We start from the raw sequence: 24,273 nt of genomic DNA on the forward strand, positions 1-24,273 counted from the left end.
TGGGCTTTGTTTGTTGCGTGCAGGACATCAAGGCAGTATATGTGTTCTTGCCATGTTTGGCTCATCATGTTTGCATCCACCAGTGCACTTGCAGCTGTGATCCGAGAATGAAGGTCCTGCATGTTTGTCACCTTGGTGTTGTAGACAACATCTTCGACAAATCCCCATCGTAAAAATTCAATAGGGGTTATGTCTGGTGATCGTGGGGGCCAGGCAGTTGGTCCATCTTGGCCAATCCAGTGACCTGGAAATTTTTCTTTCAGGTTGGCACGAACGACGAAGGCCCAATGAGAGGGAGCGTCGTCTTGCTAAAAATGATATCGAGTTGCAGATCTTCAACCTGTGGGAAGGTGAATCCTTCCCAACATGGTCATTTAAACTGGTGAGGTCACTGTATCCTCCGCAAAAAAAAAAAACGGACCCACCAAGTGGTCTTGGAGAAGACCACACCACACATTGACCTTTGGACTGTCACGTATGTGTTAAATGATCACGTGGGGGTTTTCAGAATCCCAGATCCTCACATTGTACCAGTACAGTTAACCTTCCCCAATAATGAAAGCAAGCTTATCTGCGAATATGGTTTTTTTCAGGTAATCTTCAACATCTTCCATGCGACTGAGCATTTCCAAAGCAAACGCCTTGTATTTGAGTCAGTCCTTTGGTTTGAGCTCCTGCAGAATTTGCACCTTTTCGGCATAAACGTTCAGCCTTTCATGCAAAATCCTGTGTACAGTGGTGGATGGTAGTCCCAGTTTTCTGGATGTGCGTTGGATTGATTTTGTGGGATTTTGTTGAAATGATTCACGCACTCGTTCAACGTCTGCTGCACTTGTGCTTGTTCAATTGGTACTTTTCTGTTTCTGACAACTTCCACTCCACTTAAACCTCTTGCACCACTCTCTGATACTAGTTCGCAATGGCGGATGCCTTCCATGCCTTGTAGAAAATTACGCTGAACTTGCATGTCAGATGTCATCTCAATTAATTTTTTTATGCACTGAGCTCTCTCCTGTGGAGTTGCCATTTTCTTTTACATTTAACCACCAGAACTGAAAATAAAGAAAACAAGAAAAAGGGCAATCAGAGATTTCAGACCCTCGCCAGGACTTGTTTTGTGTGGTGTTTGTGTAGTTTTATGTGGTGTATTTTGTGTGGCGCTTGTGTACTGGTGTGTTCTGCAATCAATCAGAGACATAATTAGAACTGCCACTTGATAATTTCTGGCAGTGATGTCCGGGTACCAAAGACGTCCTGCTTTGATGCAATCCTTCTTTTTGCGGACACCTAACCCTGACCCTGACCCATGACGTTTTTTTTATAATTACTCAACTGAATTCAGAATAGGATTAAAATACATTCAATTCAAATGAAATGCAAAACCAAATAGGCACAGTCCTGCATTGGAGTAATCAGGAGGAACCCAAACAAGCAAAAATCAAAGATGAAGTCATCAGGAGGAACCTGGATAGGATATGCATTTCAGCTGCTACTCCACTACCCGCAAACCCATCCAGGCACAGTCAAGTGAGCCTTATTCAACAACAACAAAAAAAATCTGGAAAAAAAAGAGAACCCAGATCAAAAAATTAAATAATTATGCCTGCCAGAGCATATATCTAATCAAGATGAAATTTAAAACATTTATTCTCCATCGTGACACGATCATAAATGTTAAGTTTCACGTCGATTGATTAAGCGGTACCTGTGAAAACATTATTTAATATTTTTCTTCAATCCAATATGGCTGCCAAACCATGTGACCTATAAATTATTCCTTTACAAACGTGTACACCCAAGCCTTGGGGAATATTTGTGTGAAGTTTCCCCTTGATCTGTCCAGCCACTCTGGAGAAGATTTTTTTGTAGGTTTTAGGGTAAATCAAATATGGCTGCCAAACCAAGTGACCTATGACATCATATGTGTGAACCTTTTCCTCATGAATAGGTGGTCATAAATGTAAATTTCTACCTCGATCTGCTCAGTCATTTCAGAGATGGGGATTTTTTTAAGATTTAAAAAAACCACCAAAAAAACAATACGGCTACCGAATCACATGACCGATGACATCATCAATTTTTTTTTGTGCACAATTTTATCACAAGATGACCCTCAAAATTTTTTATACTGATCGGATGTAGCGTTCTACATATGCAGTTATGACATCATAACAAAGGCACCGATGATATAAAAAAAAAATCACTCATTCCGCATAAGGAGTACTTGCCATGTGCCAAGTTTCAATTTTTTTCTTGGTGTCGTTTCAGAGATAAAGAGGTCCAAAGTTTTTCGGTTTTTACAATATGGCTGCCACACCACGTGACCTATGACGTCATAATTATCATTCAAACATTTTACATGAGTAGTGGCTCCTATGGTGAAAATTAGTCTCAATCCGACGAGCAGTTGCGGAGAAAAACACTTAAGTTCGGTACGGACAAACAAAGAAACAAACGGACCCAAATGCAATACCCTTACCTTCGGTGAAGGTAATTACATGAGTTTCTGTATCCTATAAAACAAAGGGTGTCATTGTGTCATTTGTGGTACTTAATATATTAACAACCAAAGTTGTGCAGGTATTTTTGAACATCCTGTACAACATAGGTATATTTGTGTTTGTACAGGGTGGTGCAGAGCCGATTGACACTTTTCAGACCGCTCTCCTGTCCGAGGGGTGGGGTGGGAACTTTTGGGGTTATGGGACCATTTTTAAGATGATGCACTGCAACTGGTGGAAGCCACCTTCCTGATGTTATCTCTTATAAATAATAAAATTGCAAGCTTTGAACATAAACCTCATGTGTTTTAATTATCCCATATCCAAATGTGTCAGTCAGCTCTGCACTACCCTGTATATATAGTTCCTATATAAAGTCTACACCCCCTTTAAAAATTTTCACCTTTTGTTGCCTTATAGCCTGGAATTAAATTACATTAAATCTGACTTTTTCCACCTTTATTTATACATCGTAACCCACAACTTCCAAGTGAAAAACAAATTTCAGAAAATTAATTAAAAATACAAAACTAGAATGTTGGTTGGATAAGTGTCCTACCCCCCCCCCCCTTATAATAGCAATTGCAAATTCACTCAGGTGTAACAAATCAGCTTCAAAATTACATCAAATTAATTGGCCTCCACCTGTATTAAATTGTAGTGATTCTGATTATTTCAGAATAAAATCAGCTGTTCCTGTGGGTGCTCTCTGCTGCGTATTAGATTTTGGAGCAAAGACTCAACCATGAGCACTGAGGAGCTTTCGAAAGACCTCCGGGATAAAGTTGTGGAAAGGTACAGATCAGGGGATGGGTATAAACATATTTCAAAGGCTTTGAATATCCCTTGGAGCACAGTCAAGACCATCATGAAGAAGTGGAAGGTTTATGGTAACACCAAGACCCTTCTTAGATCAAGCCGTCTCTCCAAACTTGATGACCAAGCAAGGAGGAAACTGATCAGAGAGGCCACCAAGTATTAACTCAGGGTGTCTCCACACTTATCCAACCAAGATATTCTAGTTTTGTATTTTTAATGAATTTTCCAACATTTTAGAATACTGCTCTCCCCTCTGAACTGGTGCTCCCACCTCTCACCTTCCTCGGCTTCATGCTGTGGAAACTAAGGTGTTTAGTATCGTTGGTATCTCACGTGATGAGGCCGAGACTTTGAGACTCTCACCCTCTCACCGCAGGCAGGTCGGTGGTCGTTCTGTCTTCTACCATCTCCTCTCCGGCCTCGCCCCCCTGCTCTGTCTTTCATCTGTCAACCCCCATATTTCTGCAGCGTGCTCAAGGTCCACCAGCGACCCCCTTCTGGTGAAACTACGAAAATCAAGAATCACTGCTCACCTTCATTCTTTCATTCCTCCTCTTTCCCACCTCTGGGAACTCCCACACTTTTCAATCCCATTCTTCTTTCCAAGTCTTCAATACAGCTGTTCACCACCATCTCATCTCTTCCCCCATCCAAAACCATGATCTTTTCTACCCCCGTTAATCCACCTCAAACTCACCTCACTAAAATTCACTGCTTTCCTTCCTGACAGTCCTTGTAGTGTAACGACCTAAAAGTCCCCGTAGTGTTCATCTTGTTTACCCCGTGTACCCCACCCCATCCCTTTCCCTTCCACAGATCTCCAAATGTCTGTTCCTCCCTGTTTTATGCTTTCTTCTCCTGCCCCTCTTGCCTCCTGCTCCCCTTGTTATACGTTCTTCTGTGTGGTAGCTCTTATACGAGCCTCAACATTGTATATTTTAAAAAAAGAAGTTTTTCACTTGGAAGTTGTGGGTTACGATGTGTAAGCAAAGGTGGAAAAAAGTCTGATTTAACTCAATTCAATTCGAGGCTATAAGGCAACAAAAGGTGAAAAATTTGAAAGGTGATGTAGATTTTCTTTCGGCACTGTGTATATTAATGTGTGAAAGTATTGGAAAGAGTAGTTAACGCATATAGTGGTCACCCTGAAAAGGTAGTGGCGGCAGAAACAGTGGATAGGTTTAAATTTGAGTTAGTTAGGTACCTACAACTAGAAGCATTGTAGAAAGAGGAGTACAGTGGCCTGCAAAAGTATTCTGCCACATGTAGATGAACTCGCAGAGTACCTGCCCTCTGGGTGATCTTGTTCCCATCATACAACATGTTATTCTGATGCATACTTTTATTTGGGCAAAGTTTCGGCAACTGAGAGCTCTGTATATGCTAAAAAAACAAATACCCGGGTTCCATGCATGAAGCAAAAACATACCTACTGCTTGTAATTCAAAACACATCACAGCACTGGAAAACGTGGGGACAGGAATACTGTACTGTACTCCACTGTAAATGGTGGGGACTTGTAATACCCTTCCCCAACTGGAATAGCACTACACGATATGCATTTACATCGAGAATTTGCGCCGCCACCCTCACCTCCTCTCAAGACCACCGGCAAAGATAAAAACACCCTCATACATTTAGTTGGGTCATGTTGATCCTCTGTAGCAAGTCTGGATGTAATTGGCCCAGAACTTTAGGAGTAGCGTGACAAACAAACAAACAAACACCGGTCCATGAATTATATTAAGGACGATGAATTATTTAATGGAAACAATTTTTCCAAATGAACTTTTTTTATTCATGAGTGAAGAAATCAAACTAAACACTGTTCTAGTTGAAGGAGGTTACATGTCAGGAATACCTGCAAAAAAACACAAGTACAAATCAAAATTCACTGGTTGCAAAAGTATTCAGCTCCTTAGGGCATCACTTGGTGGAAGAACCTTTTACAGCAATGACTGTGACGAGTCCTTCCGGGGAGGTCTCTACCAGCTTTGTCCAGTGAGATGGTGAAATCTTTGCCCATTCTTCACATGAAAATTTCTCTAGTTCTGCCAAGTTTGATGGGGATCGTCGATGCACTGTAATCTTCGAGTCTAGCCGTAGATGTTCAATTGGGTTCATGTCAGGACTTTGACTGGGCCACTCAGGAACGTTTACAGGTACACCTCAATTTACGTCCAGGATGTGTTCTTGAAAACTCGAATCTTTTTCTTTTTTTTCCATAAGAAATACAGTTTGAAACAAAGCTGTGTGGGACGTGGGGAGGGGGGAACGTTGTAATTTTCACCTATGATGTTACCTTTTTGGCTTAAACAGAGATAATTTAAACACTCAATCTAACGCATATTTTAACAGTAAGAAATTGAAATTAAATAATTTTATTGAAGTACAATACAGTAAAATACCGTGTAAAATATGTTGTGGTGGTGGTCGAGAAAGGGGGGAGAGAGAGACTGAGAGTGAGTTATGTTCAGATGAAGAAGGATGGAAAGCAGCAGGAAGTTCATCACATGTCATTCTCAACATTCAAAAATGTGAGAAGAGGTGAAGATGCTATTTCAGCAGATTTGAAGTGCCAGGCTCAGGCTCAGGCTCTGAAGTGGAAAACCTTAAAATGCCAAGCTTCCGAGCTGCTATTTTTGTTGGCGGCTGGAGTTGCGGCTTTTAAGAAATATGTATCATGCGACGTCTGCTTCTTGACCTGCGTTTTTGACCTGTAAATTTCTTTGTAGCAAGAGATCTAATTTTGCAGTGCTCTGGTTACTTTTGCAGATCGTTCCTTGAATGGATCACAATTCTCAATGATCTCTGTAGCTTCGTCAATGAGGTCCAAAAGCCAAGAGAGATCGTTTGCTGCCAGAGTTCTGGCCGCCTGCTGCTTTCCTTCGTTGGCCTCATCTGAAACCCACTGCTCATCGAGCTCAATTAAATCTTCGTTTGTTAGTTTCTCATTGTGAGATCCTAACTACTCCACAACATTGTCCTTATCCACCTCCTCAAAGCCCACATCATCCTGCTGTCGACCAGGAATGACAACAAATCGACGAAAGTCATGAACGAGGTCTGGCAAGGCTTTGCACCATATGTAATTCATATAGTGCTCCGTTACCTCATCCCACGGCTTGCTGATGTTCTCGATGCCATGCATAATGTTGAAGCTCTTGCAAAATTCCTTGAGGGTTGGCTTTCCCTCATCTGCTGCATCCTCAATCATCTTTGGAAATGTCCTCCTCAGGCAATATGCTTTGAATGCAGCGATCACCCCTTGGTCCATTGGCTTGGAGCAATGATATGGCGTTTGATGGCAGGAAAAGAACCTTGATGTTGAGGCAGAGGGTCTCAAAATCTAATCCATGGGCTGTAGCATTGTCCAAAATGAGAAGAATTTCAAAGTCCATGTTTTCCCTCTTACAGTACTCCCTCAATGTTGGCACTAAATTGTCAACAAACCACTCTTTGAAGATTTGTCTTGTCATCCAGGCCTTTCTATTACTTTTCCAAGTGAGGGGGAGTCTGGACTTCACATAACCCTTCATTTCCCTCGGGTTCTTGCTATGATAATTGAGCAACGGCTTCAGCTTGCAATCACCTTCTGCATTGCCACCGAGTAAAAGGGTCACACGGTCTTTTGAGGCCTTGAATCCTGAGGTTGTTTTCTCCTAACGGGAGATAAATGTCCTGGATGGCATCGTTTTCCAGTAAAAGCGTCTTGTCCACATTAAAAACCTGCTTCGGAATGTATCCACCTTCCTCGGTGATTATCTTCAAAACTTTGACACAATCTTCCACCGATTTTTCATCTGCACTGGCAGTTTCTCCTGTCCGCTTGAGGCGATGGAGATTGTGATGCTTTTTAAACCGATCTGACCAGCCACGGTTTGCAGTAAAGGTCTCTTCAGCCATGGCAGTGGAAACTGACCTCTTGCTCTCCTTTTTAAAGTCATCATACAGACTTTTAGCTTCCTGCTGTATAATGGCTTGACTCGGGTGTCCTCATTCCATTGAGGTCCTCAATCCACATGGCCAGCAATCAAGGTTGGAGAGAAGATGGTGGAGGACAGAAAGACCACCGACCTGCCTTCGGTGAGAGACCCAAAGACTCAGCTTCATTTCTGGAGATACCAATGATCCGAAAAGCCTTGGTTTCCACAGCATGAAGTCAAACTAAGTGTGAGGCAGGAGCAGCACCCCAGAAGGGTGAGCAGTACTCCATCAGACTGTGGATGAAAGCTTTGTATGTGGTCAGGAACATAGGTGTGCCAAGGAAGGACTTTGCACGATGTAGAATGCCTCGTTGGCAACTGGCTTTGGAGGCCAGCTTGGAGATGTTGCTTTCCCTGGAAAGATCGTGGCAGATAGTGAGACCCAAAAGGTTGAATAAAAGTACGTCTTTTTTTTTTTTTTTTTTTTTTTTTTTTTTTTTTGTATACCTTGGTCGAGGCTCGTATGAGAGCTAACACACAACTCACAGCAAGGAGGCATGAGACAAGAGGGGTGGGAGTGGAAGGGACAAAACATTGGGGAACAGACACAGGTGAACTGTGGAAGGGAGAGGGATGGGGATGGGACGGGGAACATGGCGAGGAGAAGATGGACATTACAGGGACTTTCAGGAAGGAAAGCAGGAGAATTGAAGGAAGTGGGCTTGGGTGGATTATCGGGGGTAGAAAAGATCGAGGATTTGGATGGGGGAAGATAAGAGGTGGTGGTGAACAGCTGTTTTGAAAGCCTGGAGGGAAGAATGGGAAAGAATAGAGTGAGGAAGTTTATTCCAAAGGCGGGAAAAAAGAGGAATGAAAGAGTGAAGATGAGCAGTGATTCGTGATTTTGGTAGTTTTACCAGAAGGGGTTGTTGGCGGACCTTGAGCGCCCTGTGGAAATGTGGTTGGGACAAATCGCAGAGAGAGCAGGGGGGCAAGGCTGGAGAGGAGTCGGTAGAAGACAGAAAGACCACCGACCAACCTGCGGTGATTGAGTGAGAGGCCCAAAGACTCAGCTTCATTGCGGGAGATGCCAATGATCTTAAAAGCCCTGGTTTCGACAGCGTGAAGTCGAGAAAGGTGGGAGGCAGGAGCACCAGCCCAGAGGGGAGAGCAGTACTCCATCAGGCTACGGACAAAAGCTTTGTAAGTAGTCAGGAGCTCAAGAGGGCCGAGGAAGGACTTTGCACGACGGAGGATTCCCAGTCGGCGACTGGCTTTTGAGGCAAGGTTGGAAATGTGACTTTCCCAGGAAAGGTCATGGCAGATAGTGAGACCCAGAAGCTTGAAAGAAAAGACTTCTTCCAGAGGATTGTTGAGAAAGTGGATGGTGGGGTTTTGTAAACAGTCCTTTCGAAGAGACATAGTGAGAGTGTGAGATTTGTCTGGATTGAAAGACATGTTCCACGTGTTGGACCAGTTTGTGATTTTATCCAGATCTGCAGTGAGCGAAGAAGCTGCTGCTTGCCGGTCTGAGGGATGACAGATGGTACGGCAGAGGGTGGAGTCGTCGGCAAAGAGAAATAGAGGATTTTCCAGAGAGTCCGAGAGATCATTGATGAAAACCAGAAAAAGAACAGGGCCCAGAACGCTACCTTGAGGAACTCCAGCCTGCACAGGAAGAGGGGATGAAAGAACTCCATTTAGGGCCACACGTTGACTGCGACAGGAGAAGAAGTCTGCGAGCCATGAGTGGAGATGGCCTTGAATACCATGGGAAGAGAGTTTGGTGAGTAGGGCAGGGTGCCAGACTGTGTCAAAAGCACGTGATATGTCCAGGGATACGGCTCGGATTTCCTGTCTGGCATTGAGGACCTCCATCCATTGATGGGAGAGCAGTAGCAGCATATCCAGGGTAGAGTGACCTGGTCTGAAACCAAATTGATGATTGGAAATCAAGCCATTGGAGAAGAGGAAGGATTTCATGTCTGAAGCAATGATGGATTCCATAACCTTGCTGATGATTGGGAGAAGGCTGATTGGTCTGTAGTTACAGGGATCTGTTTTTGCACCTTTTTATGCAGGGCAGTGATGTTAGCAGATTTCCAAGCAGATGGCAGATGACCTTGGGAAAATGAGAGGGTGAATAGAACAGAGAGAGGGTGAGCAAGAGCAGAAGAGCAGGCTTTGAGGACACGTGGGCTGATGCCGTCTGGACCGGTTGCAGAATCTGACTCGAGGTTTGAAAGCAAGCTCTCCACCTTGTCAGGAGAAAAGGATACAGAGTCCAGGGACAGTTGGGTGCGACTGGGTAAAGTGGGTAGAGATAGTGATGGGTTTGGGACACAAGATTTAGCTGCAAACACCGAGTTTAGACATTCAGCTTTATCACGTGTGGAATCAGCAGTGCGGCCATTTGAGGTAAGGGAGGGGATGGAGGGGGAACATACACCAGAAACAGATTTGATTAAACGCCACCAGGATTTTGAGGAGGGAGAGAGGTTTGAGAGTTAAGTTTGAGAGACGTCTTCAAGAGGGTGTGAGATTTGTCAGGATTGAAAGACATATTCCAAGTGTTTTTTTGTTTGTTTGTTTCTATACATTGTCAAGGCTCATGTGAGAGCTAACACACATCACACAGCAAGGGGGGCATGAGACAAGAGGTGCAGGAGAGGGAAGGACAAAACAGTGGGGAACAGAGATATTAGGAGCTTTGTGGAAGGGAGAGGGATGGGGCATGAAACATGGGGTATACAAGATGGACATTACAGGGACTTTCAGGAAGGAAAGCAGGGAATTTGAAAGAGGTGGGTTTGGGGTGGAATAATGGGGGTATAAGATATCATGGTTTTGGATGGGGGATGATAAGAGGTGGTGGTGAACGGCTGTTTTGAAGGCTTGGACGGAAGAATGGGATTGAAGAGAGTGTGGGAGTTTATTCCAAAGGCGGGAAAAAAGAGGAATGAAAGAGTGAAGGTGAGCAGTGATTTGTGATTTTTGCAGTTTTACCAGAAGGGGGTTGCTGGTGGACCTTGAGCACCCTGTGGAAATATGGGGGTGGGGGGGGGGATTTTCTCTGTTAATCAAAGTTATTCATATTTTATGTCTTTTTAACTTTATAATTTTGGAGTAGTTTGTGAAGGCATCAAAATGGCAGGTGGCATCAAAATGTGAAAACTTTGGAAAGGGGATGAATACTTGTGCAGGCCATTGCACTGCATATCGATATTGACAACAATGTTAGGTACCTGAGCTATGAATCGGTGATTGGATTATCTTTGTCATGATCGTGTTGGCTGTGCTTACCCCACCGTTCTCATCTACTCTTCTTCACCCTTCACCGTTCACCACCCACCTCCCATAGTTAATTTAAGTTGATAAACTGTCCATTTAAATAATGTAGTGTTGATGTCGTCCATGTTTGATGGCCCAAATGGCCTCTTCTTGCATAAAAAATCCTTGTGTAACACTATTAAAAGCCTTTCCTTGGTCCAAAAAGAAACCCATCAATCCAGTATAAACATTCTGACAATGAGAAATATCAATTATGGCATGAACACAAAATAGTTTGTTCGAGATTGATCTATCAGGAAGACAATATGATTGATCAGGTGATGCAAGCAAGGTGACCAAATAGAGATTTTCAGCAATTTGAAAGCAACTTATTATTTTATAATCCACATAAAGGGGAGAGATCAAGTACCAGTTCTAAACAATTTTGTTTTCTTTTGGGGGGGCTTAAGGAGATGACTCATCTGGAGCTCAAGGACAGTTCATTAAATTTTATACTTTCTGAAAGGCCAGTTCAATAATGTGGACCCAACAAACCACCGAAATATGCCATCAGATTAGATACCCTGTTAGCAGGTGAAGTTTTTAAAACACTGGGAAGTTCATCCAGAGTGATATAAACTTCAAGAGTAGATTGCTGGACTTTTCTAATTTTAGGCAATGAAGCAACACAGCAGATACCAATCCAGTGTCACATCAGGGCAGATTAGATCTGTGACTTGCTACAGGTACCATGTAAACCTGCACTCACCTGTTCCATGGACAGGTTGGCGGTGACTAAACCGTCTCCCCCACCAAGTTTCTTGGTGAGGAGAGTGTTTGGATATGGACACCCAGCAGGACGAAGAACAAAACCTGCCAAAGGGCTGAGGAGCTCCTTGTGGGCCAATGGCCATCTATATCCAGTGCCCAACTGTGTCTGCGGACGTCCTCCTGCAGTTGGGTTACTTTTGATTAGGAGGTTGATGGCAGGATTTGTACTCCGGCCACCGTAAAACCCTTCATTTCGCAAAACATTCTAAAAGCATTCAAAAATCTGAAAACCCACTCCGTGGGAGTACCTCCTGTGCAGCCTCCCTTTACAGGGCAGTTCACCGGATGACGGGATTGGGGCAAAGCCTTCAGGACCCCCAAGATTTGATGATAGGAGTGAAACCACGAGGTAACCTTCCCGGGTCAGATTGCGGTAATGTGTGTCGGGGTGGTGCTGAGGTGTCGTCCACCAGACGGTGGTCTCCTTGGGTTAACCTGAGGTGGTCCCTTCAGGTGGATACCTGCAATGTCCTATCCCTAAGAAAGGATGATCACCTGTCTCTGTTGTCATCTGAGCTCAACTGTTTGGACATCAGTATTGCAGCACTCTCTGAGGTTCGGAGACCGGTGTGGAAGAAAAATAATTATATTCATGTATTCTCAATTATATTCACTTGTTGAATTGTTGCTGGAACTTTATAAATTTAATTTTTATACGAGAATCGAATTGGCTGTCAGTAATGTTTCCCTATTCCCAACAGTCTTTTGACCTACATATTGATAAAATTAATATCTTACTATGAAAAAAGGTCTTGCTTGCTGCATAGAAACAAGGTGACCTGGTTGTTAACACTGCAAACTTTTGCCATGAGTGTGTTATTCTCTCCCTCACACTCAAAGTGGCCACGTATTGCAGTTCTGAATGCTTTTGCCTTGTGCCGGTCAGCTCATCCCATCCTTGAATTACCAAATGTCTCACCCTCCCATTGTTTGGATGTCAAATTGTGCATAAGAGGGATTCAGTGAAGTTCATTCGAATGTTACAGTGAATCATTGAATGTTCTTCCTCCGTATATACAAAATTAATGATTCTCATTTGGTATGCTGATCCAATTTGTGGAAATTGGAAATTGAGTTCTTTTCCACCACACCAGATTGCGGCGGGATAATCGTGGGTGGCTACACCTACTATTGTTCTGGTCACTCTGACAGTTAAAATGCCTAAAAGGTTGCTGTAGCTGTGTCCAAAAAGCTAACTTCAATGATAATTGAGGTAACACCGGTCAACGAGCGTATTATGAGTCGAAGGATTCGTCACTCCTTGGGTGTCATTTCCCTGGTCTCTGCATATGCTCTGATTGAAGCGAGTGATCTCACCGTGAAGGACGCATTCTATGCCACGCTCGAGTCTGTGGTTCATCATTGCCCCAGACGAGATACACTTCCAGTCTTGGGGGATTTCAATGCATCGACTGGAACTGATAGGGATGGTTATGAGACGTGTTTTGGTCTCCATGGGTGTGGAACTCTGAACAAGAATTGCACTAAGTTCATTGACTGTGCAAGAAGTCATGGACCTAGGGAGGCTGGTTCATGGTTTCAGCGCCCAAAGGCTCATAGATGGACTTCGTATTCCAACGCTGGCGGTGTGGCAAAGAAGAATGACCACGTGCTCATTGATGGTAGCTGAACGATGATCCAGAACTGCAGGGTCTACCGGAGTGCTCAGTTCCTCAATACTGACCACAGGCTTGCTGGAGCAACTCTGAAGTTGCAGCTTAAATCCAGGAGAATGGTACCATCCCAGCCTAGGCTCGATGTTGGCAAGCTCAAGGATGAGAGGGCAGCTGCGGAATTTGCGATCAGGCTGAGTGGAGACTTGGGGGGGGGGGTCTGGGTGCTTTGGGGGATCCTGCAGAGTTGTAGAGTGCCTTCAAGAGCACCATCCTTGATGTTGCCAGAAGATGTCTTGGAACTCACCGGAAGCCTAAGAAGAATTTTGTCTCTCAAGGGACACTGGATACCATTGACTAGAGTCGCAGGCCCAGGTTGCATGGCAGAGCTGAGCCATTTATGGAAGTGAGGCATAACACTGGATGTGCACTTAGGGTGGATAAGGAGGTCTATGTGTGAGGAATCTGTGAGGGGGTAGAGCATCATCTTGGTCAAGTGATTCTCATCTGGTCAATGATCTTGGTCAAGTGATTCTCGTCTGGTCAATGATCTTGGTCAAGTGATTGCGTTCCTCCAAGCCCGTCCCTCGGTGTACTGCAGTGAGAGCAGAGTGGTGGGCTCTTGACAGAGGACAACGAAGTGAAGGCTCCCTGGGCCAGTTGCTTTGAGCGGCTTTACCAGGCTGATCCACCGGCTGTTGAGGTGGATGTCAGGAGGGGTGTTACAATCCCGATTGCAGACCCTCCAATCAACTGTGGTCCACCTTTGTTTGTGGAAACGCAGGCTGCAGTGAACTGGTTGAATTGGGGTAAAGCTTCTGGGATCTGTGGCATCCATGCTGAACTTATGAAAGCTGGTAGAAATGCTGTACTCATGTCAATGCATGCAGTTCTGTGCTCTGCCTAGAACACAGGCATCATCCCAACTGACTGGAAGAGGGGCCTTGTTGTCCCTCTTTGGAAAGGGAAGGGTGACCTCCAGGACTGCACCAACCACCGAGAGGCGATGCTGCTCTCAGTGCCGGGCAAAATCTTTGCTTGGATAATTCTTGATGGCATTTGCCACCATCTTCTTGAGCACCAGCATCCAGAGCACTCAGTCTTTACACCAAACAAGTCAATGATTGACCGTATCCTTGCTCTTCAGGTCCTCACCGAACACAGGTGAGAGTTTCAGCAAGGGCTGCTTGCAGCCTATGTTGATCGTTGTAAAGTGTTTGATTCAGTGAATCGGGATGCCCTCTTGAGGATTGTGGGAGGACAAAAGTCTGAGTCTTCAGGTCATTGGTTCTTCCAGTCTTGCTATATGGATGTGAGACTTGGACTCTGACCAGGGATCTGAGATGGAGACTTAATTCCTTTGGCACCAGGTCTCTTCGGAGAATCCTTGGCTATCGCTGCTCGGACTTTTTGTCCAACGAGCGGTTACTGAGAGAGACTCAAATGAGATTTGTTACCTGCATAGTCCGTGAGCATCAGCTGCGGCTGTATGGACATGTGGCTCGTTTTCCTGACACTGATTCTGCTCACCAGATTCTCTCAGTGAGGGAGCCGCATGAATGGAGGAGGCAAATGGGCCGACCACGAGCCTCGTGATTGCAGCAGGTTGATGAGCATCTCAAGGAGATGGGGATGAGCCAGGCATTTGCCTGGGGGATGGCCAGACGGTGGCCCCTAGCGTACCAGCGGAAAGCGTACCAGCGGCACACACACACACACACACACACACACACACACACACACACACACACACACACACACACACACACACACACACACGTGCCAGATGCTATTGTGGTAATGCAGTTTATGTACATACACACTTGTGCAAATGTACACATGCATCAAGTAAATAACAACGTCAAATACAAAGATTTTCCTTGAAACGTCGTTCTTTAAAAGAGTATTTAAAGTTGGTCGTTAGGGAAATTCAATTCAAAAATGTACCAAGCCACAGAACACAAAATGTAGATCCACATTTGATGCCTTCACACTGAAACAAACATAGCATAAAAAAAATATATGTGTATGTATACACTCAGTGTACAAAACATTAAGAATATCGCCCAAAGGACATCCAGCAAATGGCAGGCCAGTGGTCAAAAACAGCTCGCTGATGAAAGAGGCCAAAGAAGGCTGACATGAATTGTACAGAGAAACAGACGGGCTGCAGTTAGTCAACTGGCAATCCAGTACAACATTGTTGTCGAAAGATCCATAAAATAATGTTCAACTCGTCATACCTTGACACGAATAGGGTATGGCAGCCAACGACCGTACAGAGTTCCTCTTCTTTCAGCAACAAAGAAGAACCTGCGGTTTCAGTGGGCTCAGGAACGAAAACACCGACACTGGAGGATTGGAAAAACTTTGCCTGCGCTGATGAATCCCGGTTCTTGCTGTTTCATGCCGATGGAAGGACTAGGGTGTCGAGAAAACCACACGAGTACATGCCTCCATCATGCCGTGTGTCAACATTGCAGGTGGGTGGTGTGATGGTGAGAGGTGTGTTTTCATGGCACACATTGCACCCTTGATAAAAGCGGAGTAACGTTTAAATGCCACAGGATATCTGAACATCATTTCCAATCAGGTGCATTCCTTCACGGCGGCAGTGCAGCTACTGTATCTGTGAATGGATTTCTTCAGCGGGATAATGCCCCATGCCACAAGGCGAGGCTTGTCCAGGAATGGTTCCACGAACATGACAGTGAATTCAGTTTACTGCAGTGGCTTGTCCAGTCACCAGATCTCAATCCAAGTGAAGATATTTGAGATGACATAGAACGAGCTATTCGGAGTAGAGATCCACTGCAAGCCAACTTGACACAACTGTGGGAAGCATTGGAGTCAACATGGGCCAACATCCCAGTGGAACGATTTCAACACCTTGTCGAGTCCATCTCCCAACAAATTGAGGCTGTTCTGGGGCAAAAGGGGGTGCAACTCAATATTAGGAAGGTGTTCTGAATGTTTTGTACACTGAGTGCATATATATATATATATATATATATATATATATATATATATATATATATATATATATATATATATATATATATATATATATATATATATATATCTTCTTCTTTCGGCTACTCCCGTTAGGGGTCGCCACAGCGGATCATCCGTTATGGTCTGCATAATGATTTGGCACAGGTTTTATGCCGGATGCCCATCCTGACTCAATCCTGGTCGCCTCTTACGACACAGGGATACATATATATTATATATATATGTATATTATATATATATATATATATATATATATATATATATATATATATATATATATATATATATATGTTTTTGCTCTTACTCAATGGTGAAGAATCAGTTTTAAAATTCTGGGATTTGGATCTTCACCAAAATTGAATAAATCCTTCCTTGTTACATACCCAACCTGCCCACCAAGTTTCGTCTGAGTCCATTCACAAGTTTTTGAGAAATCCTGCTCTACACCGTTTTTGGCCCAATCTCTCAATGGTGAAAAACCACTTAAATAATTCTCGTATCCAGATCCGGATTTGTATCTTCACCAAAATCTAATCATTTTGGTTCATCATATACCCAAGCTGTCCACCAAATTTCGGCTGTCCATTTGTTTGTGAACAGGATATCTCAAAAAGTTGTGGACAGATTCAGACACAGACAGGTGAAAACGTAACCTCTGTTCCTTTTCCGTGGCGGAGGTAACAATTATTCTATTCATTCATGATGCTGTGAGGACATTCTCAACCCTGTGAGGACATTCTCAACCCTGTGAGGACATTCTCAACCCTGCGAGGACATTCTCAACCCTGACCATTTCTCAAACAGCAATAATAATCGCCTCAACCACAAGCCGAGTGGAGGAATACATGGATCTGTGTCTTTCAACACAGAACTATGAGAATGAACACTCTTCAAACTGGTCTTGCTCAAAAAGCAACCACAGGTGGAAGTGAAAAAGACCAGGAAAGTTGTCACCCAAAACAAAAGAAAAAAAAAACGAACATGCAGATAAAATGGAGAGTGAAGCAAAAAATATTCACCCACCAATCAGAGAAAGATACTCCATGACACGTGCTTAGCCTCCATCTCACTCTTCTCTCTCCCTCACTCTGAATCTCCATCTCTCTCTCTCTCTCTCTCTCTCTCTCTCTCTCTCTCTCTCTCTCTCTCTCTCTCTCTCTCTCTCTCTCTCTCTCTCACACTCTCACACTCTCACACTCTCACACTCTCACACTCTCACACTCTCACACTCTCACACTCTCACACTCTCACACTCTCTCCCTCACTCTGAATCTCCATCTCCATCTCTCTCTCTCTCTTTCTCTCTCTCTCTCTTTCTCTCTCTCTCTCTCTCTCTCTCTCTCTCCCCTCACTCTCTCTCTCTCTCTCTCTCTCTCTCTCTCTCTCTCTCTCTCTCTCTCTCTCTCTCTCTCTCTCTCCCCCCCCCTCTTTCACAATACGAGGGGGGGGCGGTTGGGGTGGGGTGTGTAGAGGACAGGAACGAACGATTGAACTACACAAAAGTATGAATCGGAAACAGACATGTTCAGTAAACACCCAGGTTCACTGCACTACGCAATCACATGCACATGCATCAGTTAGAAAGAGACCGCCAGACAAACCCAGAGACGGAGTTACCCTCATCACTCAAACTGGAGATGGTGACGATTGTTGAAAATGATTGCAAAATGACTGGATGTTGAAAAACCGATTGTGTCAGTTTTAATATTGATTCCTCTTTTTCTCCCCACCTATTCCTAATGGAATCTCCAGCAAATCCTGGCAGGCAAGAGCTCTGGAGCAGTTCCTCATGGCCGCAGGAACAACCCACAGATTAAGGTAAATCCTTCAATTCCTAACTCAGCATGTTTTGGACTCAATTTTGTTTTCATGAACAAAATCTATCTGTACTTGTCGATAAACATGTTCTCTTCCAAATCACATTTGACACTGAGATTTGCATAGTGGACATGAAGCTAACTTTTGAGGTTTTTCATGATTTAAGAGTTTGGGAATGGATTTGAAATTTTGTGACATGTTAATGAGCTTTCCTCAAACCATCAAAAAATTTAAATTAAAATAATAATAGGGGTACATGAACTTTGATTGAATTTCAACGTACTGCTTTGAATGCACAGAAGTCGGGTTCATACTTGCATCAGGCATATCCATGATAGTATGCCAGGTGTTCCATTGTAGCATGTAGTTTGACCGTCCGTATGCTGAGACAGCAGAATCGATCATTTGGTCACGTGTTTTCCCCCTGAGCTGTCTGGTCAAGGATTTGTTCTCTTTGTGCAGTCCAATCCAATTTGAAACCTTTAAAAGGATGAATAAACATTTAACAGTGGGACTGATCAGGAACCCCCTTGTGGCAAAACTACGAGTCAAATTGAGAAAAGTAAAATAGAAAATATATATATATATATATATATATATATATATATATATATATATATATATATATATATATATATATATATATATATATAACTCCGATCAGACATGACCTTGTAAACATATTTAAACAATATGCAATAAAAGAAAGAAAAACGTTTTGCAGAGCTGGTCTTGGTTGACAGAATGTCAGATGAAATGTGGCAAGAGGTTGAAAACATTGTAAAAGAAGGGGCCAAAAATAACATCCCAACAGCAAGCAGAAAGGAGACCAAAGAATAAGAGGTAATAAATATTGCAGACAAAAGAAGAGAGATGAAAACTAAAAGACTCGTCAATGTGCCAGAAGATTTCCAATGACGAGCCAGGAAAGAGATATTTCAAAGAGACATGCATAGAGATAGAAAGTGATTACAGAGTGGGAAAAACAAGAGATCTTTTATTAAAAAGATTAGAGAGATCACATGAAAACTTCGGTCTTGGTTTGGGGTCCTTTGGAGTAGAAGAGGAAAAGATCTGACAGAAGAAACACAGGTGAAAGAAAGATGGATAGCAATATGATGGCAACCTTAAAAGAAATGGAATACGAGCGATCACCAATATTGATAGAATGTGAAGTATGTAGAGCCTTGAAAGAACTGGCAGATGTAAAATCACAAGGTGCCAATTAAATCCCAATATAATTCTTCAAGGTGGTTTGGTAGGAGGTAATCGAGATTTTTGACAGCTACCTGTACTTGGATCTGGAGTAGGATTTGTATGGCCAAAAAGGTGAAAGCAGTCAGTCTACATCCCATTGCCAAAGAAAGGGGATGCAAGAGAATGTTCAAATAACCGAACCATTGCCTTGAATTCACATCCTAGCAAATATATTACTGAAGATCATTCAACACAGAATAGAAGACTTCATGAAGCGAGAAATTCCCATTGAGCAAGCAGGTTCCAGAAGAGGAACTCGAGATCAAATCGCAAAGCTTATGAAGGTCATAGGAAAGCAAGGGAATATCAAAGGGGAAGGTGTATCTATGTTTTATGCATTACTTGCATAAAAGCACATCAAAAATGATGGGTTGGGGAATTATTTTATTCGAAATATTTCAGGGGATGAGAAGATATGATGTTTCATGGCAAGAAAAAGCATTATTTTAAAAATACTACATGAACAAATGTGACCCTATTTTCTTCACCTTCTGGGACATTTCATTTCCACTCTACAGTCTCATCAAGCACCCAAAGTCTGAAGCCTCGGCCAAGCGTCAGGTGTGCTTCTATCTTCTTTATATATCAGACATCCTACGGACGTAAATTAACACTCGTTTTACTCTACGTCCGTTACGCGTCATGCGCAGTGAATTTCACCTCCCTGTGCATTGTATTTAATGGTATCTTTTAAAACGCTTATGTGCATCGCCTTTGAGGCCCGGTTGCAAGTCACCATCTACAATTCCAATAGAAGAGATGTAATTACTCTTTTATGAAAAAAGCATGTTTTTCGAGTTTTTTTAATTCTGAAAAATAGACCTTCGTGAACATACAGTCATGTTAAAAGATTGGCCTTTAAAACCCCACTTACATTGTCCTTATGAAGGGGGACAGACAAACACACACTGTTTTATATAGGTAGATAGTAAAGCTTTCAATTGTGTTGATCATTAATTTATGTGAATTTTTCCGAGAGAACTGGGAATGTCAGAGCACCTGATATGTCTGATAAGAAGCCTTTTCCTATACACTAAACCTATAGCCTATACACTAAACCTATAGCCTATACACTAAACCTATAGCCTATACACTAAACCTATAGCCTATACACTATATAGAAGCCTATACACTAAACCTATAGCCTATACACTAAACCTATAGCCTATACACTATATAGAAGCCTATACACTAAACAAGCTGCAGTAATAACATAGTATGGAGAGACAGAATGGTTTGGAATTGTAAAAGGGGTCAGACAGGCGTGCTCTCGGTCCTCTGACTTGTTGAATCTGCATAGTGAGTACATCATGAGGAAACCAACCCAGGATGACAAAGATGCTGGAGTCAGGATTTGATGAAGATGTATCGACAACCTAAGCTATGCTGATGATATCACTCTGTTGGCAGAAAGTAAAGAGGACTTTGTGAAACTGCAACTGCTGCAGACATTGAAGAAGGAAAGTAAAAAGTCCTGTCTTTAATTAAACCTAAAAAAAAAGAATAAAATATCGTCAACTGAGAAGCTCGACGTGTTCAGATTGGGAGACGATCATGTGTAAATAGTGGAAAGTTTCATCTTCATTGGTTCTAAGATTGAAGTGAGTGGAGAATGTGGAGGAGATAATAGATGGTTAGCGTTGGAGAGAACAGCATTGTCAGGATTGACAAAGATCTGGAAAGATAAAGTCATTACAATACAAACCAAGATGAGGTTAGTGAATGCTCTGGTATTTCCAGTTGCAATGTATGGATGTGAGTCACAGACAGTGAAGAAGGAAAACAAGGATAAGATTAACAGATTTGAAATGTGATGTTGGAGACAAATGTTAAAAATTCCATTTACTGCAAGAAGAACAAACAAATCGGTGATTGAAGAAATGAGACCACCATGTACATTAGAAACGCTGATGCTAAAACAGAAACCGTCATACTTTGGACGAGTCATGCATGTAGAGAAAGAAAGTCTGAAATAGTCAACCATGCTGGATACGGTTGAGAAGGAGAGGAAGACGGAGACCGTGTCTGTTGCTGATGGATGTGGTAAAGGCTGTATCCAAGCTGTCTGCACTTGAGCTTCGGGAATCAGTGCAGGATAGAGATGTTTGGGGAAACCTGATCATAAATGTCACCAGAAGTCAGACACAACTTGACAGAAATGGATAACTACAGAAAATTAGAAACATTTAAAGAAGATCCTGCAGCAATGCCAGCTGTTGGAACTAGATCTTGGAGAATACAGACATTTAAGCTGGCTGTCCCACCTTTGTATGGTGGTGGATATTAAAAGTCCTTTGGTACCTCTCAAAAAGAGTTGGTCATATTGTTTGCTGGTAAGTTGGCCAACAAGATTGCATGCGATATGCACGTGAATTAGCTAAGGGATGTGCAGGTTAACTAGTTGCATCGATTCAGTAAATGGTTTGAAATGGGGTCAGTACATGAATTATGGGTACATTTGTACCCTAAACTACCGGTAATGAAATGCACATAGGGAACAGACGTGTCGGTCCAATAACCTCCTCCCGTGTTCCACCCCTTGCATCACTCGGAAGAATTACTCCGCAGCCGAATATAAAGTATTGCACAGAAGCACTGTTTTGAAAGCCAGGAAAACTTTTGGCATGACCTTGCAAAAACCCACCGGGATGTTCCTAATGAAGCAAGATCTGTGTGCTTTTGCATTGCACGAAATAGATTCACACAATGTCACTCAGGGATTTTGCTTCAAGAGCACACAAAGCAATACTTTTAATTTTCCAGCAGTTCAACATATTTCAACAGCTCTGGAAAGACGAAGGGACTTTCCACCCATGTAAGCAATGGCCCATTGAAGGAGGGGGTTAATTGAAACTGGATTGGTAATTACGATGACGACTGCCCTGAAGGACATGCAAGTTGTCCTTTCTCCATGTGTTAAAAGAGCAGAAAAAATTGGCCTGCCTGCAATTTTGTAATGAGTACGGATTATTAAATCACGTGCTGTGAAATGCTCATGCCTGTGGTTTTCACCCAACCTCCCCCCAACCCCAATTTTTTTTTAAAAAAGGGCTGGTTGGTGATTACAGGTGGACACGTGAAAAAGATTCTCTAAAATAATTTTGACCATTTACCTTCACTGGGTCTCCAAACTGAAACTTCTCCAATGTCACGCAGTTGATGTCCAGCTTCGTGATCATCTGATCGATTTTGTAAGATCTTTGTCAAAAAAAAAAAAAAAAACTTCAGCAGAGCAATATGTCCTTACTACGAATGAAACCTCTTGTTTCATTGTCACAGCTTCAATCCATTGTTTTTTTGTGGTCCCCGAAAGTCCTTTTCTTTTGGGATTTGCAAGGGTAGACCTTGAGCGTCAGTAATCTTTAAATTCTGACAAACGTGACACCTGTGCACAGCAAGTCTCTCTCTCTTGTATGACAACCTGGTGTATCCTTTGCAACCCCCTCAAGCTCTCGAGGCCACCATGATAGCATGACTGCAATCTGAGGTTTCTCATCGTTTCCTGTCACTCATTTGACGACATTGATGGTTAAAGCTCCAGTTCGGAAACTCAAGGAATCTGTCGTAAAAACTGCTCTCGAGCAAGGCAATTTATCCATCTCAGCACGTTTTATGATCAACAGTGTGGCACTTCTGTCTCCATCGTGTCATGAGGTTATACACAAATGCACATATTCCCTCGATCACTGCAGCCATCCTCTTCAAAATGAATTCCAATTGCTAGTTAATAGTTGTGAATTAGGTTTGACTGGTCAGGATTTGTGACAAGGCACGTCTGGCATATCAAAAAAGATTATGACAGTGTGAAAAGAACAGGTTGACAGTGCTATCTGTGGATGACAGAAGAAATGGCCTTAACCACAGCCCTGGGTGCTCTCGTGTGCATTTTGCCGCCAGTATGCCAAAAGGTGTTTCGAATTTACCTGTGGAATTTTTTTGTTTTTTTTTTAAAGGCCGGATGTCATGTTTTCACCGACAGTCCTGCACAAAACTCCAAAACTCCATGTAAAATCGGGATTTAATTTGAAGGATGCAGCTGGTAGTTGGAGGGTATCATTTGTGAAAATAGTGCAAACAACCCTTGTTTGATAATGGAAAATGCGACAACAGCAGAGTTAGGCCTGTCTGGAGGTCTGAGTTGAATATGTGCCTGATCTGGTGTTGGTCTTATCTGCATTTTAATGAGATTTTCAATGTCCCCCCCCCCCTCCTCAATCATCTGATCTTTTTCACCTCTGGGGGAAAAGCTGGAAGGGGGTAGAGGGGCTGATCTAGTGTCAGTCACGTCGAAGACGGCTGATCTGCAGTCGACTATATTGGATAAGGGGGGCTCATCTGGAGTCATGAAGGTCGTGCAGTTGGGGGCCTCATCTGATGGTGGGCCCATTGTGGGTCTGGTTCAAAGTCAGGTCCGTCGAGTGCCTGATGTGGAGTCGGGGCTTATAGGCGGTCCAGTGTTGAGTCGGGGCTCATTGGGGGTCCAGTGTTGAGTCGGGGCTCATCGGGGGCCCAGTGTGGAGTCGGGGCCCATTCGGGGACCGGTGCGGAGTCGGAGCCCTTCAAGGAGCCCGTTGTTGAGTCTGAGCCTGTCAGGGAGCCCGTTGTTGAGTCGGGGCCCATCAGGGTGCCCGTTGTTGAGTCGGGGCCCATCAGGGAGCTCGTTGTTGAGTCGGGGTCCGTCGGGGGGCCCGATGTGGAGTTGGGGTCCGTTGGGGGCCCGGTGCGAAGTCAGGACCCGGTGCAGAGTCAGGGCCCATCAGGTGCCTGCAGGGGCACTGAGAGGTGATCTGGCGGTGTAACTACCTTGATACCCAGGCCTAATCAGGACCCGTAATTGTGCTTTAAATTTTTTGTTTCATACCGGGATTTAACTTTGTTTTGTATCTTCTTCCAAGCCACTCAGGGCAATGCTCAGGCATGGGCAGTGAAACCCTCCCTCATAAAATACACTATTGTGGGAACAATCTATCTCTAATTCCAGCAATCTGTGTGTGTGTGTGTGTGTGTGTGTGTGTGTGTGTGTGTGTGTCTGTGACCGCTGTTTCTCGACAACCACTGGTCCGATCTAATTGAAACTTGCCAGGTATATTGCTGGGGACCTGAGGATGTGCCTTTTCAAGGTTTGATATTAATCGGACAAGTGCTTCCCAAGTTATGGCCATTTATTTACCAACCAAAGACAGGAACCATTGCTGCGGCCATTTTTTATCAGCCAATGACAGG

At 43.4% G+C, this 24,273-nt stretch overlaps 1 protein-coding gene across 2 annotated transcripts in view; it reads left to right on the top strand.

Moving 5' to 3' along the window:
• The window catches only part of LOC147027969 (RNA-binding motif, single-stranded-interacting protein 3-like), an 870,038-nt gene that overhangs the window by 162,900 nt on the left and 682,865 nt on the right, over window positions 1-24,273 (top strand). For both annotated transcript variants that reach the window (XM_085877867.1, XM_085877866.1), the window contains exon 2: window positions 17,728-17,793. In XM_085877867.1, the coding sequence (XP_085733993.1) occupies window positions 17,728-17,793 (66 nt within the window). The remainder of the gene's footprint in view (window positions 1-17,727; window positions 17,794-24,273) is intronic.

Source organism: Eptatretus burgeri, chromosome 4 (assembly GCF_056783735.1).
Source record: "Eptatretus burgeri isolate ZD-2024b chromosome 4, Ebu_testis_v1, whole genome shotgun sequence".
In the NCBI taxonomy this organism is placed as follows: domain Eukaryota; kingdom Metazoa; phylum Chordata; class Myxini; order Myxiniformes; family Myxinidae; genus Eptatretus; species Eptatretus burgeri.